Genomic DNA, 21,684 nt, shown 5'->3' with positions numbered 1-21,684 from the left:
TTGAATTCAACAGAAAACACAGAAGCACAAAATAGAAGTACAGTGAAAAAGGTTTACATTTTCATGTTAATTTAGCAATTAATGAATTTCATGAAAAGTAATTATTATATTCCACCAGGGTGAGCTAAGAGCAATTTCCCTTTAAACTCATGGTTAACAGAAAATTTCTATTAGTTCTGAAGAATGGTGGCACAGGGACTGCTGGCATAGCAACCCCAACCCCCCCCAAATTCAACCCTTTATTGCTCTGCCACTATTTGTCTTCTGTTAACGCCGCTGACCATAAGTATTATTAAGGATAAGGAAAACTAAGCACTTTCTTGGTGATAGATGTGCAACAAATGAACCCAGCTGCTTCACCAAAGTTTAAGAGATTAATCTAGGAAACATTACCATCTTGCCTTGCCATTTCACAGCACCCAAATATCACCCTGACACTGGCAATAAAATAAAATTGGTGTTCAGCATGTGCAGTTAAACTGCAAGCCAAGTTGTGTAATGAACTATTTCAGTCAGCCCGGTATAAATAAATAAATAAATGAATGAATGAACGAATGAGTGAAACACCTTTAGGACATGTTATACCGGTCACTGGGAAAGCATCCATCTTTTAAATCAATTGCTACAAATTCACTAATGTTAACTAGAGTTAAAGTACATACGTTATATTTAGTGGACAGTAACTGAGGTGTACTTTACCTTAGTTTCCTCTTCTTGCTCTGGTTCAGTTGATAAGGGTTGACTCCATCACAGCCAAATTTTTTCTGGAATTTTGTTTCCAGTAGACAGACCCTAAATTGGAGAAAAGAAAACAAAATACAACTCAGTGTGGTTAGCTATCCAATAGGAGGAACAAGTGACAAACTCAAGTGAAAGCATTTTGCACTGGATGCTCTCCCAGGACAGCAATGCAGGACAAAAGGCCATTTTTATGACTGTATGACTGTATTGCTGGTGATCACCTTATGCAGTTATTTTTTAATAGCAAATTTCTCCACTAATAAGTAAGAAATTGAATCCAACTACAACACAGAAAATGAATGTAAACGATTTGGTAAGTAACTTTTCATGGTCAAAGACAAATGAAGCAGACCTTACCCCTTGTCCCTTCAGTGTCAAGGACTTCATTGTTCTGTGCTTCTGTCAGGACAAAGGACTCTTCACTGTCCAGAGCTTCTCTGACTTTGTCAAGCATTGTTGGAACATTTGCTTCCACCTCTGTAAACCGCAGTACAATGACTCTGGTGGGAATCAACTTTCCTTCTTTCAGATCTGCAAGGTGAACAGACCTGAGATACAAAAGGAAACTAAGTTAGGTTTTTAGATTTTTAAAGCTAGATTTTAGATTTTTAAAGCGGAAACCACACTGAAAACAGAAGCATTATGACAAATAGAAAAAAGACTGAAGTTTAACAAGATCAAGAGTTTTTGGAAAAACATAGCTGCCAACAGCTGTAACTGTTAACTTACCTTTGAAATGATCTTGCTATTGGTGTTCTTGGGGTGCCCATATATGCTGTTGGCCTAGATGTATCTGAGGGTGCAGAGCGCATAAAACTAAACTGTGGTCTGCTTTAAGTTGTTGGAGATGGTCCTGACTGTTCTATGCTCACCCCATGTACTTCATAATGTCCTCGAGGATGAAGATCACTGACGCTGAATTGCCCATTTTCATTAGTAAAAAGTGCCAAGTTGTTATCATTAGTGATATACAGAGTGCTGGTGTTGATCTACAACATGATTCATAGAAGACAGCAAGAGTTTAAGCTGAAATCTTTACTAATAGAGTCAAAGTACAATCTTAAAATACAAAGTACAATACACACTGACCATCAAGTACACCTCTTGTATCTACAACCATCACCTGCATCATAAGCTCCACTTATGATCTAGCACGCTGTAATACGTCTTCAATTCCAGACTGCTGTCCATGTTTCTCTGCATAATTTATTAGCCTCCTTTTACCCAGTCAGTGTCACTGCAGTGCTGAGAATGACACATCACCCAAATAATACCTGCTCTATGTTGGTTCTGTGGGGGTCCTGACCACTGAAGAACAGGGTAACAAAGTATCAGAGAAACAGATGGACTGCAGTCTGTAACTGTAGAACTACAAAGTGCTCCTATATGGTCAGTGGAGCTGATAAAATGGACGATGAATGTAGAAACAGGGAGGTGTGGCCAATCAATGACTGCTGCTTGTGTCACAGACGTCTGCAACAAGCTTCAAAAGTCTATATTTATGTCAAATGTCCATTAATTGCAAGTTATATAAACCCGTAAAATCCTACACCCTGCTTGGCACAATATTGCAAAAACAAAAATGCCTATACAAGCACCAGCGAAAACTGTATTGCAATGTGGCAACTGAAGAAAAAACACATTAGGTTTCTGCATTAAGCACGACTGTATATGGCTTTCAGTATAAACAACAACAACAACGTTAGCAGTTATTTTCGCTCGAAGAGCCATAGGCCTCGTCTACACTATTAGTTAGCTAGCTGGCTAAAACAGGCTTATTGAAAGATTTGTTCTCCAAGCTCAATTTTCTGAAAGTGACACATTCATACAATATTTTAATAATTAGCTAATATAAGTTCATTTCTACCACATACGTAAATTAGGCTGAAAGAACTAACAGCAACACTGTTTATTATAAGCTACCTAGCTTAGGTTAAGGTTAGCTAACAGCTAGCTAGCCTAACCTAACCTAATGTTAAGTAACTTGTTAACATTAAGTAATTAATTAATTAGCTAGCTAGCGATCTAATATGCTGTGAATGAAAAACGCCAGTTTGATTGTTTTTATCACAGGATTAACGGCTTACCTGGAAAATCCGGCTGATATTTTCCACAGTCACGTCCTCCTCGATCCATAGTGCTGAATTCCCCTGCAGCTGCTCTTCTTCTGGAGCCAGCTTGGCGTTTGACGCCAAACGGTGACGTTTACGTGACGGTCTGTGTCAATAACTTACTGTAAGGTATATGGGGCGAAAATATCAGTATGAAGTGAACTAAAATCAAAATTTGCCCTATTTTGATATCCCCCGTACTTGAGTTTAAATTCACGAAAACGACATGAAAGACAAAAAACTGCATTCTCTAGGCTTTTGATTAAATTCAGAATAGGTCGTTCTCCGTTTTCCTAGTGCAGGATTAGAAACGGAGAACCAATGAATGAAAGGAACACGGACCTCTGAGTGGCTTGATATGAGATGGTGCATCGTTTCCAACTCAAATTTCTTTACAATAATGATGATATAATTCAAGGATCACAATTTCTACAGCAATTTTTAAATCAAATTTTCTATTATATAATGTTAATGCTACTACTACTACTAATAATAATAATAAATGTATCTAAAATGAATAGTGGATGCACATCTTCTCAGCATGTAAGGTTAATAATGATGAAGGGTAAATATGACAAAAACACATTTTCTTTGGGGACCTTGTTGTATAACAATCCCCTGCATGTACCTCTCCACTGTGAATTTGCAAAAATAATTTAAAATGTCTCAGACATTAATAAACATTTGTAACAATTTCATGTAATAACTTTCTGACTATTAGAAGCATTTGGCCTGTCTGGTTTCGATCACCACCTCCGTGAGCAATTTCTTTTGAATGGAGCTTTTCACATCTTAACAATTTAATTATGGAGATACAGTATTTTTAAAAATTGGTGGAATTACTCTTTAATTTAGATAGAGTTAAACTAGATCCTTGCTGATCTAATAGGTCATATATTAAATTGATGTCACATCGCTGAAGAACAATTGAGGTGGTGGCACATGAAGGTAAAATTTAATTTTTAATTTTAATTTTACTTAATTGATAACATAAATCATAATGAACTGTATTAATGTTGTAAATTTTAAATGCTGAATTTCTTTTCCTATGTCTTGATTTTTGGTGTTGAGGACCAAAAAAAAATCTGGAATTAAACAGCCCTACTAGCAAGCAAGTAAGCAAGCAAAATTTATTTATATAACGCTTTTTACAACAGGTGTTGTCACAAAGCAGCTTTACAGAACAATCAGTATTACAGAGAGAAGAACAGGAATAATCTTAACTTGAAGATTATTCCAGAGCTGGGGGGCTTTGTATGAGAAAGCTCTCCCCCCTGATGTAACTTTATTAATTCTATGTACCAGTAGTAAGCCAGCGCCTTGTGATCTAAGTAGGCGCGATGGTTCATAGTGGGAGAGAAGTTCACTCAGGTACTGAGTGGCGAGTCCGTTTAGAGCTTTATAGGTCAGTAATAGGATTTTCTAATCAATGCGAAATTTAACTGGTAACCAGTGCAGGGCTGATAAAAGTGGACTAATATAGTCGAACTTTCTGGTTCTTGTGAGGACTCCGGCTGCAGCGTTCTGGACTAGCTGAAGCTTGTTGAGGCTTTTGCTGGGACATCCAGACAGTAGGGCATTACAGTAATCTAGCCTTGAAGTGATGAATGCATGAACTAAGTTTTCTGCATCCTGTAGAGATAATGCATTTCTTAATTTAGCGATATTGCGGAGATGCAGGAAGGCTGTTCTAGTGATATTAGTTATATGTGCATCGAAGGACAACTGAGAAATTGTTAAGTGTTAAGTTAGACACTTTGTTTCTTGCTCATTTTGGACCAAGAAGCAGGACCTCTGTTTTATCAGAGTTAAGTAGCAGAAAATTGCTTGACATCCAATCTTTTATGTCTTTTACACAGTCCTCAATCTTGCTAAGTTTAATTTTATCATCCGGTTTGCTTGATATATATAACTGAGGGTCATCGGCATAGCAGTGGAAATTTATGCTGTGTTTACTGATAGTGGTGCCTAATGGTAGCATATATATTGTGAATAATATAGGCCCTAAAACAGAGCTTTGTGGAACACCATACATTACTTTTGCAAGGACAGATGATTCGCCCTTTACATTAACAAACTGATAGCGATCAGTGAGGTAGGACCTGAACCAGGAAAGAGCTGTTCCTGTTACCTCTACAAGGTTTTCCAGTCTATCTAGTAAGATAGAGTGGTCTATTGTGTCAAATGCTGCACTAAGATCAAGGAGGACTACCAAAGACAAATTTCCTTGGTCCGTGAATAATAAAAGATCATTTACAATTTTTACTAGTGCTGTTTCTGTACAGTGATGTGGCCTAAAACCAGACTGTGGGGAACACAATGGAATGGTTAAACTAGTTGTCAGTAAGCATACTGTCTTGTGTTGGCTCTTGGCTGTCTGCAATATATTTCTGAGCCTTCAAAAATTATTGCTTGCTTACATACTTTTGACTTGCAGCATACATTGTATAATGTACTGTCTGCAACTAAATACAGTACATTACAGTGTTGGTACTACACAGACGATACTGCTCTTCATTCCTCATTGATTTCTTGCACATAGACCTGCTAAGAAAGCAGCAAACCCCACTACTCTTACTGTAACAATATCAAATTCAGAACACTCATAGGTTAATATACTTAAACATTGATTATGCTCCTCCATCTTAACATTGAGCTTCATAAAAACCAAAAAATATCTCAGTTTTCTGGAATAAATGCAGTGGAACAGAGACAGAACACCAACAGTAGAAGCACAACATGCAAGACTCAACACAGCTGTATTTCTATTTGTAGCATATGAGAAAAGCTGCACAGTGCGGCCTGCTGGGACTTCACCTTTCAAACGCTGTCTGCTCAGGGAGGTTGCTTAGTAGACTGAGAGAAAATGTCAAGCAGATTTCTCTCTTTGACTCTCCTGTGTTGACACTGGGCATGCAGCAGGTATGAGAAATGAGATCAGAGATGGGGAAGTTGGGGTTACTTTCTCTCTGAGATCATTAAGGATGAGCAAGGAATTCACCTGTAACAAATTAAGTATAGTGTTCATCGTCTTCTATGAACATGGTTTGATTATAATATGTTCTTTAAAGACGCAGAAATAAGAGATTTTGTCAAGGAAATTAAAGAAATATCACAATATAGTGAATTAGGTCATGGCTTAACCCTTAAAACATAATATTTCACTGACAGTTTGTACAAACAACAATCCGTCTTGGTAGCCACAATATGTTATGTCCAATTTTTTGAAGTAACATTTTACCATCTTGGCTGTAAATATGTCTCAGTATGTGCAAATGTACTAATGTAGGCTAAAAAATATAATATAAATGAAAACAGATTTACTTTGCTTTGCTTTAAGCTTTAGGTCAGCTATATCCGCTTTTCTCGCATCTCTGGCAGGAAACTTTTCCGTGAAAGTAGAATGGATAATAGACAATAGTTAATAATAGTAGAATAGTCTTATAAAATGCCTCTCAATGTTCAGGTTTTTATGAGGCTGAAGTTTAGCTCCTCATTTGCCAGCTTCTTGTTAAAATTTTCCCATTCCACCTTAAATGGTGCCTGATGCACCAGAATGTAACCACAGCACCATTTAAGATGGAACAGGACAATTTGAACAAGAAGCTGACTTCAGCTTTGCAACTTTACAGTGTTTAACAGTTTTTTGTTGCATATTAAACAAGCAGTGTTTATTTATGAATTAAGTCCGCATTTAAGGCCATGTTTTGTTGGATCAGTGTGTTAAAAGGCTCAGCAAATCTTTATGTTACTGCAAAGGATGATTATTTTATTTTTGCCTAAAAAAGTTACCAATTCCACAAAGTTACAAAGAGCAGTTTTGAGAATGTTTTCTTGCTGCATAGAATCAAATTCTGTGTATTTTTATCAGTTTGTTCATGTTACAAAGGACTAGCTAGCTAATCGCTAGCTAGCCAACCCAGCACACTCATGTTACTAGAACATATTTTTATAGTATGGTACTTTAGACTCACCTGAATTCTGAAAGAAACAGATTTGCCCTCTTTTTGCCTTCTCTCTGTTTCCCTCTCTGCTTCTTTTGTTTATGAAATCCTGAGCTGGGTTCCATTTTAATCAGGTCAGAACTGGTGAACAGCTGCTCACTGCCATCTATAGCCAACAACGTAGACGGTAAATGATCAACACCATAGATGCACACGCCAGAGGATCAAACCACTTTTAGATAAGCAGGTAGATAAGCAGAACTTAAAAGATGGAAAATGCAGTCTTGTATTATTTATTTGTATAATACCACAAAAACAACAACAACAACATTTATTTGAATAGTGCTTTTTCAACTAGTGTTGTCACAAAGCAGCTTTACAGAAAAGCTGTTTATGGAAGGATCAAAAGAATAAAAAAAAAAGAAAAGAAAAAGAATATTATAAAATTTAAAAGGATTCCATGTATAGATGTAAGGAACTGAATCTGGGTCCAAGCCTCCCATGAGCAAGCCACAGTCAACAGTGGCAGCGAAAAACTCCCTTGGAGTAAGAGGGACAAACTTCGAGAGGAACCAAGGCTCCAGCAAGGAACACATCCTCTTCTGGTCCACCCCAGATGAAGAGAGAATGACATAGCTATTGAGATTTTTTGACAGGACACAACAAAGAAGCTTTAATCAATTTCATTCCACAGCTTTTGGAGGGTTGAGTGGGTTGCGTGTCCTTTCAGTCTGAATTCATCAAAAAAGATGACCGACTCTACCCAGTGGCCAGACACCTTGAGGCTTTATTGTTATGGCATTAATGCAGCATTAGACACACTTTGAATTTTGATGATTATTATGATAATAATCATGACATAAATCATGACATATTTCACTATGTTCTATTTACTGCCCTTTCAAAGCAGCATCAACATTTGTGACTTTGACTTAACAGTGAAAATGTTGACTTTAACATAGATTTTACCTGTGATAAAGTGTTTGCCACAGAAGCACACGTGTTGACTGGCTGGGTCCCACACTTTACTATTTTCATCCTCTCAGAGTTTGGTTTGAAACCACAGATCACTCTTTTTGCTGTTATACTCTCTTCAAGGAAGTGAAGAAAATCATCTTTTTTATTGTTAGACGTGTGAAATGCATCACAGCAGCTTTTAGACATGGTGTCACTATTATTTCCAATTTGGTGCCAGAACTCTGACCAGGTTTGTTTTCATGCAAAAAGGGGCATGGAGTTCTCAAGTACCTGAACACATTTCAACAAGGCAAGAGCTGAGACTGCGTTTTGAACTAGTCGAAAGATAAACAGTAACTACAAACAGTTATCTAACTCTGAATGTGGCAAAATCAACTAGCCCATTAACGATAACTAATAATGAGGTATTAATTCATATATTAGACATAAATGGCAGAAATCTCCAACATATTATGGTTATATTGGTCCTGTGTGCATAGCAAGAGAGTTTATTATAGCAACATGTTTTGGTGAAATATTAGTATACAGATACTTACAGATTTGCCATGCAGTCTAATGTGATCTTGCAAACCTAAGCTAAGTTTTTTTGTTACATAGATTTTTAAAATGATTCATGGTATTTTGTCACTGTCATCTATCAGTCATCTAGAGTCATTGAAACTGTCAACATGAATATGCACTAAGACACACATAAACATGTGCACTCACAAAAGCACACTAACAATCTTAATGAGCTTGAATGTATGCAAAACCAGCTCAATCTGGACTGCTTAGTATGCAGAGACACTGCTCCTAAAAGCTAGACAGCTCTGAGAGATGAGCACCAGCATAAACTCAGCCACATTTGACTAGTGTGAAGATCATAGCAACCACCAGGGAACTGAAACTCTGCAGGGGGATGAAAGCCTGTATAATTTCTCTCTGTACGTGCCGGTCAAGGCTCGCTGTGCTGCTGCCATAAGTCCTTGACAAGACACTTCACATGACGGCTTTTGAACTGCCTCATTAAAAGCTGTAATGTAGTAGTCTACATTTCTAGCCATGCTCACATGAATGCTTGCATGACATTCAGGCCTTAACTTTTAGTTTAGGCTTTTTGGAGCCTGTCTGATGACTCTTTGGTTGCTGTATGTGGAGGTTCTGGCCTGTGGTGAGGTGAAGTAGAAGCACAACCACATGAGTAGCTCTTGTTAAAGGTTGAGTGATTTTCATTTAGCTGCACTCCGCCTGCTGAACTATTGCACTGCCTCACAAAACAGATACAAAAATATCCAAACGCAGAAGCTCGCTGATCCATTTCAGCACTGCTATAGGGCTCATAGAAATGGACGTGTGAATGGCCATAGTAATATATTCTCAAGGTCAGTCACCTGCAGCAAGGGCCATGAGCGTTCACCACTGACTGCATGGCAGAAAGAATCAGGGACAGAAATACAGTTACTTTTCTCATGGTTGTCTTCTATAAATTTTAGCAGTGGCAAACACTGGGGGAAATTGTAATGAACTACAGTACTGTGCACAGGGTCAGAGAGCAACCTTCATTTATTTAATTTCCAGTCAAAACAGCCATTAAATGCAAAAGTTTATTCATTTAGGAGATTTGTTATTCAGTTATTCATTCGGTTGTGAAGAGATTAGAGTAGATAGTAGATATCTACACAAATGAGGAAGAAGAAAGTCAAAGGAAAACAAGTGGAAAAGCATTTCCAAAACAGGAATTCATAGCAACTGTGCAAGACCTGGTAGACCTCTAAACCTGTATTCAGCAGATAAATAACACTTAAAGCTTTTATCTTTGAGAGAGAGGAGAAAATCAAGCTCTGCTCTTACTTCAGATTGGAAAAAAATCCACAGGAGTTTCTGTGCATCCTTCCACTGTGAGACGAAAACTCAACACTATGAGTCTGAAAGAATGTGTAGCTGTCCAGAAGACGTTAGTGAGAAACAAAATACAGAATATACAAAAAAGAAGAAAATTTGCAAATCAAAGAAGCTGCTGGTGTTCTCAGAACAACATACTGGCCACTCCAGACCTCAATATCACTGAATGAGTTTGGGATTACTTGTATCACGAGAAGCAGAAAATGTGACCAACTACTAAGACTGAACTCTGGAGGTAAAACAGCCCTTCAGATATCATTCAAAAACAAAACACAAGTCTCCCAAAAGGAGCAGAAGCTGTTAAAATGACAAATGAACACATTAAATGCCAAAATATTTTATATTAGATTTAGTTATTGAGGTATCTGTGCCATTTTATGTTAAATATGTTTCTGCTTTTTCTGACAAAAAAAAACAACTTAATGGTTGTTTTGACTGGAAATTAAATAATGAATTATGGTCCCTGATTTTGCACAATACTAGAATATAACAAACACATGAATACATTAATAAAGTAATAAACAAACACAATTGAAGAGCTTGTGTCAGATTCTCACTCTTTCTCAGAATGGAAAGTAATAGACAAAGAAAAGCACTGAACCCATACCCAAACTACTGAGATGGACATTTAATATGTGAATGAGGGGGAAAGGGGACTATGAATTAAATATCAATACCCCCATAGTTCTTTATGAGCACATCCCATATTTCCATAGGCATTTGTTTCTGGAGCACATGGAATATCATTTGTTCTCAACACCAAACCTCATATTCCTGGAAATTTCCATAACTTGCCACTCTGGAATATGTCTTGAGTCTTTTTTATGGTAACCTACTGTTGTGGTGACTCTTAATAAAACGTAAGGAACACATCTTTATGGAGAAAGAAATCATGGATTTTAAAAGGCTGTGAAGAAATGCCAGTGAAGCAGAGCTTCAGAGAGCACATTCATCTTTTGGATGAGTATGTGCTTGGTTTTTGAGGCAAAGGTTTTCTCTGATGTGCAGCACAGACCATTGGGCCATAGCATTAGCTTTTCTGATGTTAAAAGCATAATTGGCAGACGTTCCAACCTGGAGAAGATACTGCTTACATGCTTATGTCTCCACAGGGTCTTTACTTAAGGATAGACATTTAGTGTTCTCAGAAAAAAAGTCACTGTTTTGACTTTGATTACTGTCTCACTGCCCAAGGGTGAAGCAGGGAAAAAAGTGTTAATCAAACTGCATAGCCTACTAAACACAACTATAGCACTTCAAAAATCTATTTATCACAGTAACTTCCATTTTGCCAGTTTTGAACATCCAACATGAAGAGTTATGGAATGGCTTGGTTTAGGAAATTGCCTGTCTAGCTTGCTCAATCATGGAAGAAAGGGCCCTGGCCTTATCAAAATTACTGTATAGCAAGAGTCTGAGCAAAGAAAACTGAGTCAATGCTTACTACCAAATGACTGCAGTCAGTTTTGCTGCTTCTGGTCAGATTACATGTTTTGTGGATTTGTCCTTTAATCTGTCACTGTCTGTATCTACATATGCATGCACAGCGCTGTGAAAAAGTATTTACAACCTTCACAATTTCTTCTATTTCTTCCCTTAGCTACTAAATCAACCAGTTAACCAAATTCAATTGACTATTGGGTTCAATTTCACTAGCCACACCCAGACGTGATTACCGTCAGACCTGTTGAATCCCAACATCACTTAAATAAAACCTGTATGGCAATGTGACGCAGGCTGGACAATCCCAAAAAGCAGCACATGATACCATGTTCTAAAGAGATTCATATATATATATATGTGTGAAACAAAGTCACTGAAATGTGCTAGTCTGGAAAGGGTTACAAAGTCATTGCTAAGGCTCTGGGACTCCAGCGAACCACAGTGAGAGCCACTATCCACAAATGGAGAAAACTTGGAACAGTGGTGAACAGTGGTGGCAAAAATGGCATCCATGGGAGAGTCAAACATGGAACTTCTTGGAAGATGTATGTCCCGTTACATGTGTTGTAAAGCTAACACCACATTCCACCATTAGAACATCATACCAACAATCAAACATGGTGGTGGTAGTGTGACACACGCAAGCCTCTCGCTGGTTTAAAAGAAACAAAATTAAGGTATTGGAGTGGCACAGTCCTGACTTGAATTCCACTGAGATGCTGTGGTAAGACCTTATATGGGCAGCTCATACTGGGAAACCCTCCAATGTAGCACAATTAAAACAATTCTGCAAAGAAGAGTGGGGCAAAGTTCCTCCGCAGTAATGTAAACGACTCATCACAAGTTATCACAAATGTTTGATTGCAGTTGTTACTGCCAAAGGTAGCACAACCCGTTATTAGGGGTTAAAGAATGTTTAAGATTTGAATAAATCTTTATCTTCAGTAAATGGAATTATCCTATAAAACCTGCATTGTGTTTACTTGTGTTGTCTTTATTTAATTAAAATTAGTTGGATGATTTGAAACAATGAAATGTGACAAATTAACACATAGAAGAAACTGCTTTTTAAAATTACATTAATGCACCAGTTTCGTTCTTTAAAACAAAACACAACTGACAACAGTGTTGTAGGTTTTTCTGCCGGTTTTATGGTCTGCTCCTGTAGTGCAGTGAGTTACAGCAGAGCGGGTACAGTAACTCACCAATGTGCTCCCTGTCATACCTAAGACATTCCACAAACTTCCACCAGGCAAAGAAAACAAATTCTACACATCAGATGCTAGTAAATACAGTTAGCACAAACAAATTAAGAAATGAAATTAATATTCAAATTAATTTTCAGACAGGATCTCTTGAAGTACTTCTTGTACGGCTTGTCTGCTGACATCAATACATATGTGTGTGTTAGTGTATGTGCGTAGGTGGGTAACTTTATCAGTTACTGAATGCACTGATAACTGGCTGAATGCGTATAGATGTGATGTTTGAGAGTATTTCTAGTCTACTTGTTTCAATGTAAAGTCTGGTGGAGACAGTGGGTATCTATATACCACAGGCTAAAGTGATAATTGTATAGAACTGTGTGCATAAACCTTGTACTGGCGCTTTCTGGCAATTTGTATTCTCCTGCTCTGTAGTCACCAGTCCATGCAGCATATCAAAGGCCATGCTGGATTGTCAGACATTAAAAAATTGATCTTTTTTTTAAATCTTTCTTCAAGGCACAGCAAGAGAGCACAATACAAACCACAATTCATTTACATTCAGTTTGGCAAAAAAAACCCTCCCACCCCTTCCCATCCCTTCCAAGCCTAGAGCCACTAGCAGCAAAGACCAAAGTACAAAACTTACAAAGAGCATTAGAGTGTTACAGAAGCTGGGGCAACACTTCACAAGTTAGACAACGCCATAAACGAAAGTAGGGCATGAATAAGAAGGTACTGTAGTTTTGTAAACAACATGCGGTGTTGGAGAGCCTCAGCATCAACTTGGCAAACGCTGGCATGATGCAATCACTGCAATGTTAGTACTAGACAATCCAAGTTTGTATGACAAAAGTACCTTATGTTTTTCTTTCTCACTTTGAGAACTAACATATCAAATGCTGCTTCACTCAAATAAACAGCTTGGGATTTTTACCCACCTCGTCTTGCTTTTCTAGTTAGCCTGCATGTCACATGATTCTGGGTGTTTCTGTTCAGTTGTGTATGGTAGATAAGTTACGTTGGGTTGCAAAGATATGGGTAACCAATGTTTGAGTACTAGATATGGCATACTGTATTGACGGTAGGGCTGAAAGATTAAATGTTATTATATTAAAATCATATTTAAAAGAATAAAAATTTTTAAAAAGCACTCCTGTCTTAAAAAATTTTCATGGGGGAATTTAACCCAATAGCACACAACTTGTGAACTACCTGTTGATGAACTAGACAAATCAGAGGCATCCAACATCCATGTGCTGTGTATGCGACCATACAACCACAACTAACTGGCAGTCAAGCCTCAATAGTGGATATTCTAGTCTTTTTGGCCCAAAAAAACATTATATACAAGATAATTTAATTCAAAACTCAGTCACTGTATTATAATTAGATATTCTGCCAAAAAGCGTCCAGCCCTAATCAGTGGGAATCAGTGTCAGGCAGATATCAGCAGAAACACTGGACTGGACAATTTACAGAAAAAACAATTAATCCAATCCTGTAACAAATCTATTCTGAAAATCTAGTCTGAAATAGCTCAACTAACATTGTTTGATATGATGTTGTTAGCTATGTAATTCTTCTTGTGGGGTAGTAGAGTGTTTGAGTAGTCTAAGCATGATAGTCTACTTTTAGATGCTCATTTTAAGTGAAGCATTTTGATTAAAATAGCTTATTTTTAAGCTAAATTGTTTTTAAGGAATAAATGTCGAATTGTTTTAAGTATTCGCCGACACTCAATATTTAAAAATCGGTACTGGTATTGGAAAAGAAAAAGGGGTGTAGTATAATTTCTAATGAGTAAACAGAAAAAAAAATTGTGATTACTACCATATGTGAGGTGTTTGGGTCAATGACCAATGGATGGTTTATGCACCCTCACTTGCTGCAACAAAAGAGAAAGAAAAATACCCCCTATGAATCAATGATTACAAGCATACTCAGAATCACCTGGTTACATATTTAAAATAATAATAATAATAATAATAATAATAATAATAACAGTAGTAAAGCACAATACTCCCTCGATAAAAATGTTACACTGTTACATAAAATCCAAGTAGCAAGTAAAAAAAGACATCAACAGCCTTATATTATACTAGGAACAGCAAGATGAATGATAGCTATTAACAGATCCAACTACATTCATTCCATTGTCCAGTCTCATCCAGTTTTACTGACATCCTGACCATAACAGAAGTCCACTGTCTCAAGTTTGTGGGAGCCACACTGCAAGAGCATAGAAAAAAAAACACACAGAGCAAGGACATGACCTCAACAAGACTGAAGAAATACTCCTCCAAAGCACAAGGTCCAGTTTTCCACGCTTCTGTCGGCCAAAGTGCCAGACACCGGCAGCCGCAATGCAAACCCAAGGAAAACAGAAAAGAAAAGGAGAAGACAGAAGGCAGGGAAGAAAGCAAACACCAAGAGAGGCTACACAAACCTCTCACTGTGCCAGATTCACTTCTTAAATGGAGGTTTTTGAGAAAAAAGAAAATGCAGCATAGTGCCTCTGTGTCAGCCTCTAGCTAAGGTGAGGCATTGGGGCTTCAGGTTTTGGTGGGAGCGCTGGCTATAGGCCCATTACTGGTAGTCCACGGGGCTGTCCATGAGTGGGCTGGAGCAGCAGGGGTCTGGGAGGGCACCCTGGAGCTCAGTCTCCAGTGTTTCCTCCAGGTTCTTCTCTGTTTCTCCCTCATCCTCATGGCCTGGACCTTGGCTGTTCCCCATAGTGCCATAACTCTGGTGGGCAGGAGAGGGCATGGGGGTCAGACCCAGCTCGGGCTCCAGCAGAACCGATGCTATAAAGAGCTGAGCAGAGAGAAACAGAGAGGGGAGTAAGTGGGTGGACAGGAAGACAATCATCAAAAGTGGTTGTCGTTTTGTTCATGCAACAAGCATGGACAACCTTCCATGTTTTAATGGGAGGGCATTGGGTCAATGAAGAGAGTGACTAAAATGACACTTTGGAGGAAAATTCAACTTGCACAATTTTCTCTTTACCCCAAATGTAGCTGAACAGTCAAGACATGTTTGGCATCCAAGTATTGCTTCTTTAATTCTGCCCCAGAGCTGCCAATTAGCATTGCGTAAACTTGCATACCTAAATTGCATATTTGCTCCAAACTGGGTTGAGTTGTAAATTAATTTCAAACAGACTTGCTTATGTGGTTTCTGACACATCCTATTATTGACAAAAATGGAACAAATTCAGGGTTCAGCAACAGATTTTAGCCATATAACAGTTTTTCCCATTTCTTAGAAAACAGCTAAGCACTTTACATAGCACTAGTTCTTAGATATAAGCTTCCTTACTTGTTACCTAATAGCTCTGTAGCTGCAGTGCAAAATTAAAGAATCAAACTTGAGACACCAATGTTATGTTTTTGTTTATTTATACTTTAGGTTTTAACATAATGTTTCCTCTTTGATTTCTTTGCAGGCAATTCTCATCTGCTAGCTAAGACGCAACAAAGCTAGAAGGGTGAGCGCTAGCACATGCTAGCCCTCAGAAACATGTGAAGACTACTGCTGCTAACACAACTTGCTTGTACAGCTCATCATGATTGAAAGAAAAAGAAAAATGCTAATTCTGTTATGTTGGCTAGCATCACGCTGGGTTATGGTGGAGAGGGAGGGTCAAATTGTGAGGCCAATTATGCTCTCTTGGACTCCTGGCCACAGATGGCTGTTGGGGACAGGAAAAATGCTTTCGAAAAGCTTTTACTGCTTCAACTTCAAGTACTACTGCAATTAAACAGCACTCAACAAAATGGATTCAGAAGCAGGTACATTAGCAGTGGTTGTGGTGGACGCAGTGCTTCTCTCTGTATCACTGTAGGCTCCTTCTGTTGTTTGGTCAGACATCTGAAACATAAGAATAAGGACTGAAGCATGGGTTAAAATATGACTCAGCATGAAAAGCTGTTTGGCTAGGATTCAGAACTTTTCATCAAAAATGTCTCTTTTATATGCAACTGTACATGTTTTAGCTCTACTGTAATACAAGAAGACTCAACAATGTCTAAGACCACACAGCTCACCTGATAGCTTGTCAGTCTGTCAGGCTGCAGTTTTTTCAGACAGAGGCCAAAGAAGGCGAAGACGATGCAGAAAAGTAAAGATACGAATGTGAAGAGAGTGATTGGTTGCATTGGACCTAGAACCAAAAGAAACAGACCCGTTATGACATGATACAATATGGTAATTACACATTTCACATATCATCAAACCATAGAAGGTTTAAAGAGTACATTATTTTATCCAGAATTAAAGGAACTACTCACTTTATTTGAAAGATTTGCAACATTCTAAGGAATTCTTCTAAACGAAAAATGTGCTAAATGTTGACAACTAGCTGATGAGGAAATGGACGGTTACCAAATCTCAGCACGGAGAAGAAGAGCAGCCAGAACATGCAGAGTATGGGCGCCACCAGCACCTGACTGATAGCAGCTGAGTGGATGCGCTGGCTGAGCTTGGTGGGGATGTAGGCGTAGTAGATGTTATAGCGGTCCACCATGTGCTTCAGAATTAGATACAACAACCCTAGAACAGACAAATCACAATCACAAATCAGGTTTTACTTCTTTATAAAAAGTCTACACTTCACTACAGTTAAACAACATCAGGGAGCTTCACACAGGATTATCCATTGCTTTAAAGCGATAACTTGGACACAATTCAGCCTTCAAACTGACTGCTACTACTGTTATTAGTTACGTGGCATACTTTTGTCCATTTTTATGAATAATAGCAAATATACTGTATCAGAAAACACATACACAACTATATTTGACAGACAACTTTACATAGTTTGAAGTGTATGATTACAGGCATTACAAGGGTGTAACAATACACATATTTTAAGACTGTTATAATGTTATTATGGCTCATGTGATTATAAAAGTTGTCAAACAGAACTTTTCTAACAAAATGAGCTTGAACAATTTTATAAAAAACTTCAGAAAAAAGCCCAGTAACTGGATCATTGGATCTAGATATACTTTTGTCTATTTTTAAATAAATGCCATACAGTGTCAGAAACCGAGTGTATTTGAGATTATTTAACAGCGTGACATGGATTAAAGTGTGACAATTAAGATATGATGCTAACTGAGATAAGCTTCCACTACTTGTCAGCAACGTGAGTCTCAAAACTTCAATGCAAAACGAAAGCAGCAAACTTTAGACAGAAAACATGTCTTGGCAGACTCTCTACATTTGAGGTAAAGAGAAAATTATATAAATCTTTTTTTTTTTTTGCCAAATAATGGCTTTATGTACATGAACATGAGCAAGTGTGCAGTAACAAGCTGCCTGGTTGCTAGGAATGAAGATTATCAGAACTTTGAGCAACAAAGTACACCATATTACACAGGTGTTTAGTTTAAACTGACAGTGAAGTCCAGATGTAGGTAGCAGATTACAAATGAACTCAGTACAGAGGGGAAAATTATGATGGTGGATTGCAGCGTAGTAAATAAACAGTCATAATGTGCGGCAGTGACAGAACAGGCGTGGAGTAGGCGTCTGGCTCTCGGCTAGACGGGTCGGAGCGTCTGGAAGACTAGAGTGGTGTTCACACCTCGCGGCCACGTTACACAGAGATACTGAGATACTGTCAGCGATATGGCTCAGACGCCCACACGGCACACACTCCACTGAGGAATAGAAGTAGAGGACAGTAATGGAGGGAGGAGGAGTGGAAGATACAGATAAAGCAAAAGTAGGATGTAAGAGAAAGACAGAAATAAGAACCCAGAATGGAAAAGGATGAAAAGCAGAGAGATTAAAGTGTGTGTGAATAGAACTGAACCACCAGGCCAACAGAAGAAAAGTGAACTCCCTAGAAGGAAGAAGAAGCTTAAATTTGGATTTATTGAATATATGGAATAGCGGAAAAGGAGAATTATACAAGGTTTAAAAAGATGGCAGATTCTGCAAAGCATTGTTTATAAACTTATACTTTAACTCTCTTCATTGTTTCTGAGACTGTGTGACTCTTATCTACATAAATGAATAGAAGTACATTACATAATCTTGAATTTTGCCTGTAATTTGGGATTAGAGGAAAATTATGTAAATTTTATTTCTCATGAAACTATTGCTTTAACAGCTCCAATGTGCCCATGATTTAGGGGTGCACTCTGGGTCACTGGCCCTGTTAAAATTAAATTTGCAGAAAGCAATGCCCACCCATCATCCCAGCGCAAAGCTAGATAAAAGCCATGATAGTGAAATTGCATGGAACAGTTTGAAAGGAGCAAGGCTTTTAAACACTGATAGCTGCAGAGACAGCCTGGGCAACCACAAAAATAAGTGTGCCATTTTGTGCATGCACATAACTGACTTTCTTCCTGCTGCTATAGCCTGGTATGTTTGTCTACTACAGCAAAAAAAGCTAGTTCAATGTAGTGATTAAAATAATTAACTTATAATTAATAAACTTCATTTTGCATTCATTTCATTTCAGTAAATTAAGGCCAAGACCCGTGGGCAATTGAATTGATTTTCTCATTTTTCCTCCATGTCATCTGCTCATAACATCACAAGAGATGACATGAAAGCAAAGCAATCACATTAAATCAGCATTGTTAACTTTGTCAGATAATTACAGAAACCAGTCACCAAAACCATTGCAATATACTTTGAGTTGTTTCTTGGTAACTTTGACTTTGATAAAGCCATTGATGATGATGTGCTGCTGGTGGTGAGTAACAAATGAGGCAAAGAAAAACCCAAAATACTGTTAATTTCAAAGTTAAAGTAGACAACTCGCAGATCAGCAAAAGCAGGTCACTATCCAATGCTGAACTTTATATACAAACCCAATATAATAATGAGGTAACCAAATCAAATTATTAACCATTTTAATATATTTAGCTATGGTTCCTGTCAGTATGTCCATGCCTCTTTCATTAGATCTCAAAGATCTTGCATGGTTTTGTTTTTCAATTTTTCACCCCCTCCCTCCAATGCTTCTTTGACACTAATGCCCATATTGCAGACTCACCAAACGGTACAATGACAGGGCAGGTAATGCTGTAGGTCATACTCATGGAAAAGATGCACATGGTCCAGGCATATTCTAACCCAAACTGGAACTCATAGGCCTGACTCTGCAGGGTGGGACAACAAAAATTACATTTTAGGTTGAATAAAACAGTTAAACTCTACAGCACCAACAAAGATTAAAGCTGTTTAACAGATTTTGTGTCCAGCAAGTGAAGTTGGTGAGCATTTGCCGCTCTGTGCCAGAAGAATGTGAGCAGTTTCTGGTGATGGAATTTTACAAATGACCTTGAAATATCAAAAGAGCCTCATTTTGAGGAGCCAGCATATTTCTTCACTGACATGCAGAAATTTCATTAGGCATCCCTTACAGCCATCATGATCATCATGAATGTCATTCACGTCAGCATAAACTGATGAGTAATAATGTACTTACTCGTTTAACATGAATACGTTCAGCCTTTGACTTAGCAAAGCAAAGGCGCAGCGAGTACACCAGCAGTGCAGGAATCCGCAGCAATTCCATTGCTGTGCCAATCAGGCTGGACGTGATGACGTAGTTCACAAAAAATGCTCCATTATCAGGCAAGAACACACATCTGAGAAAATATTAAAAAATGAGAAAGGAAATTATATAGTTAACTGCATAAAAATATAAGTGAAATATAGTGACGGTAGCTTCGACTTACTGGAACTTCACATCTTTAGCATCCATGAAGTGAATGTCGAAGAGCCACCTGAAGAAAAAATCCAAACTAGAGAACAGAAATAGTGGGTTATACCGATCCACGACATACATGGGTCTTAGAAGAAGTTGAGTTGGTAAGTTGGTCTCTAAATATAACTTTTTTATGCATATTCTGAAAACACGTATTGTGCAGATGCAGCATTCACTAATGGCAAAAAGTACCTGGATAGACCGAGAGAAGGTAGAATGATGACCATGAAGATCAGCAGTAGAAAACATTTGTGCATGGTGGTCTGATTCTCGCTGGACCTGGAATAAGACCCAGCACAGGCACATGAAGAAGCTTGGAGTCGAAATTTCATCTCTAATGATTCCTTTCAAATTTAACATTGTAAGCAGCTTAAAGGAGTCAAATATTCTCAAAGTGCACTCTTCAGCTCATACTGTACTCGTATGACAATTTATGAACTCAAATGACCATTTATGAGTAATTTTTCTAACATAATGTATTATAATCTATAAATCTACAACTTATGACTGTGATATGTGAGAGCTAATACAAGTAACTAAACCATGTTTGGGATTGACCTTCACTATATCCTATACCCATTTATCTTGGCTCTGGCTCTGTCTTGGCTAAAGTGGAATCGAAAAGTCAATTCTGTAAGCTCCAGCAGTTGTTACACAAAGTCAACTCCAGAAAAGGTGAAGAAATTACGTCACTAACAATTGGCCTGCATTACTTTAACCAAAATTACAGCTGTTAAATGATGTGAATGGATCTGGATCACAAGAGGTTGGTAAGGATGCTCACAGCACACAATTAAAAAATCTGTATTTAACATTCATCGGCATATTGTATCCTCCTGCATTATGAAGATATTGATTAACAAATTATATATCATGTGGCCCTACTCTAAAGACTCTCCTGTGCTTTCTTCCCTCAGTGCTCATGTAGAAGCGCTCTGTATACGACAAAAAGTGGCACAGGATCCAGATGCAACTGTGAGAGGCCACCACTGCGCATTCATTATTCCCTTATTGTCATCACTATGACAACAAGACTGAAGAGGCTAGCGAAGAGTGCTAGTGAGTGACACAAACACACACACACAGAGCTTGACAGGAGAGTGTGTGTGCATGTTCGGGTGGGAGGTTGGGTGGGGGGTTGCTGTGGTGTTATGCAATATGTTTGTGCACTACACTGAATATGTCAATGCAGTATGTTTTAGTTGTTTTACACTCAGACAAAAACATGCATATCGTCACTGTCCAAAAAAACAAAACAACAAAAAAACATGCATCTCCATTTTTTTCAATTTTTATTTTTCTGCATCATTTCATAGCAGCTGTCCTTTACACTGGGTAAACATTTTATGTTAAATGGACCAATAAAAATGATCTGAAAAATCTATTACATTGACTTATAGTAAAAGGAAATAACGTTTTTGCCTTCTGTAAAGTTTTCATTCTGGAGGTACTTTTTTTTTTTTTTTTTTGGAAAGCAATGATAAACGACGACCAACCAGGTACAAATATCCTTTGACAGCAACTATACACCTAGTCATTAAGATTTAACGTGTTAATGTTGCAAGAATAGCTTTACGTAATTGCTATGAAAGTGAAATGGTACACATATAGTAACAGTAAGTAGTGCTTAGGTTTAGAGTTGC

The 21,684-nt window shown here is 37.9% G+C and overlaps 1 protein-coding gene across 5 annotated transcripts in view; it reads right to left on the bottom strand.

Annotated features, from left to right (window-relative positions):
- Positions 1-12,229: 12,229 nt before the first annotated feature.
- tmem63c (transmembrane protein 63C) overlaps positions 12,230-21,684 on the bottom strand; it is a 51,973-nt gene continuing 42,518 nt past the window's right edge. For 2 of the 5 annotated variants that reach the window (XM_017711823.2, XM_017711824.2), the window contains exons 16-23: positions 20,234-20,320; positions 20,013-20,078; positions 19,760-19,922; positions 19,325-19,430; positions 16,690-16,857; positions 16,353-16,468; positions 16,102-16,176; positions 12,230-15,120 (exon numbers count right to left, since the gene is read on the bottom strand). In XM_017711823.2, coding sequence (XP_017567312.1) covers positions 14,893-15,120; positions 16,102-16,176; positions 16,353-16,468; positions 16,690-16,857; positions 19,325-19,430; positions 19,760-19,922; positions 20,013-20,078; positions 20,234-20,320 — 1,009 coding nt within the window. In that variant the 3' untranslated portion in view covers positions 12,230-14,892. Of the gene's footprint in view, positions 16,177-16,352; positions 16,469-16,689; positions 16,858-19,324; positions 19,431-19,759; positions 19,923-20,012; positions 20,079-20,233; positions 20,321-21,684 lie in introns of all 5 variants that reach the window. The other 3 variants (XM_017711825.2, XM_037542029.1, XM_037542030.1) reach the window with 3 other exon arrangements.

Source organism: Pygocentrus nattereri, chromosome 10, assembly GCF_015220715.1.
Source record: "Pygocentrus nattereri isolate fPygNat1 chromosome 10, fPygNat1.pri, whole genome shotgun sequence".
Lineage (NCBI taxonomy): Eukaryota > Metazoa > Chordata > Actinopteri > Characiformes > Serrasalmidae > Pygocentrus > Pygocentrus nattereri.
This window is presented reverse-complemented; position numbering and strand designations above follow the sequence as displayed.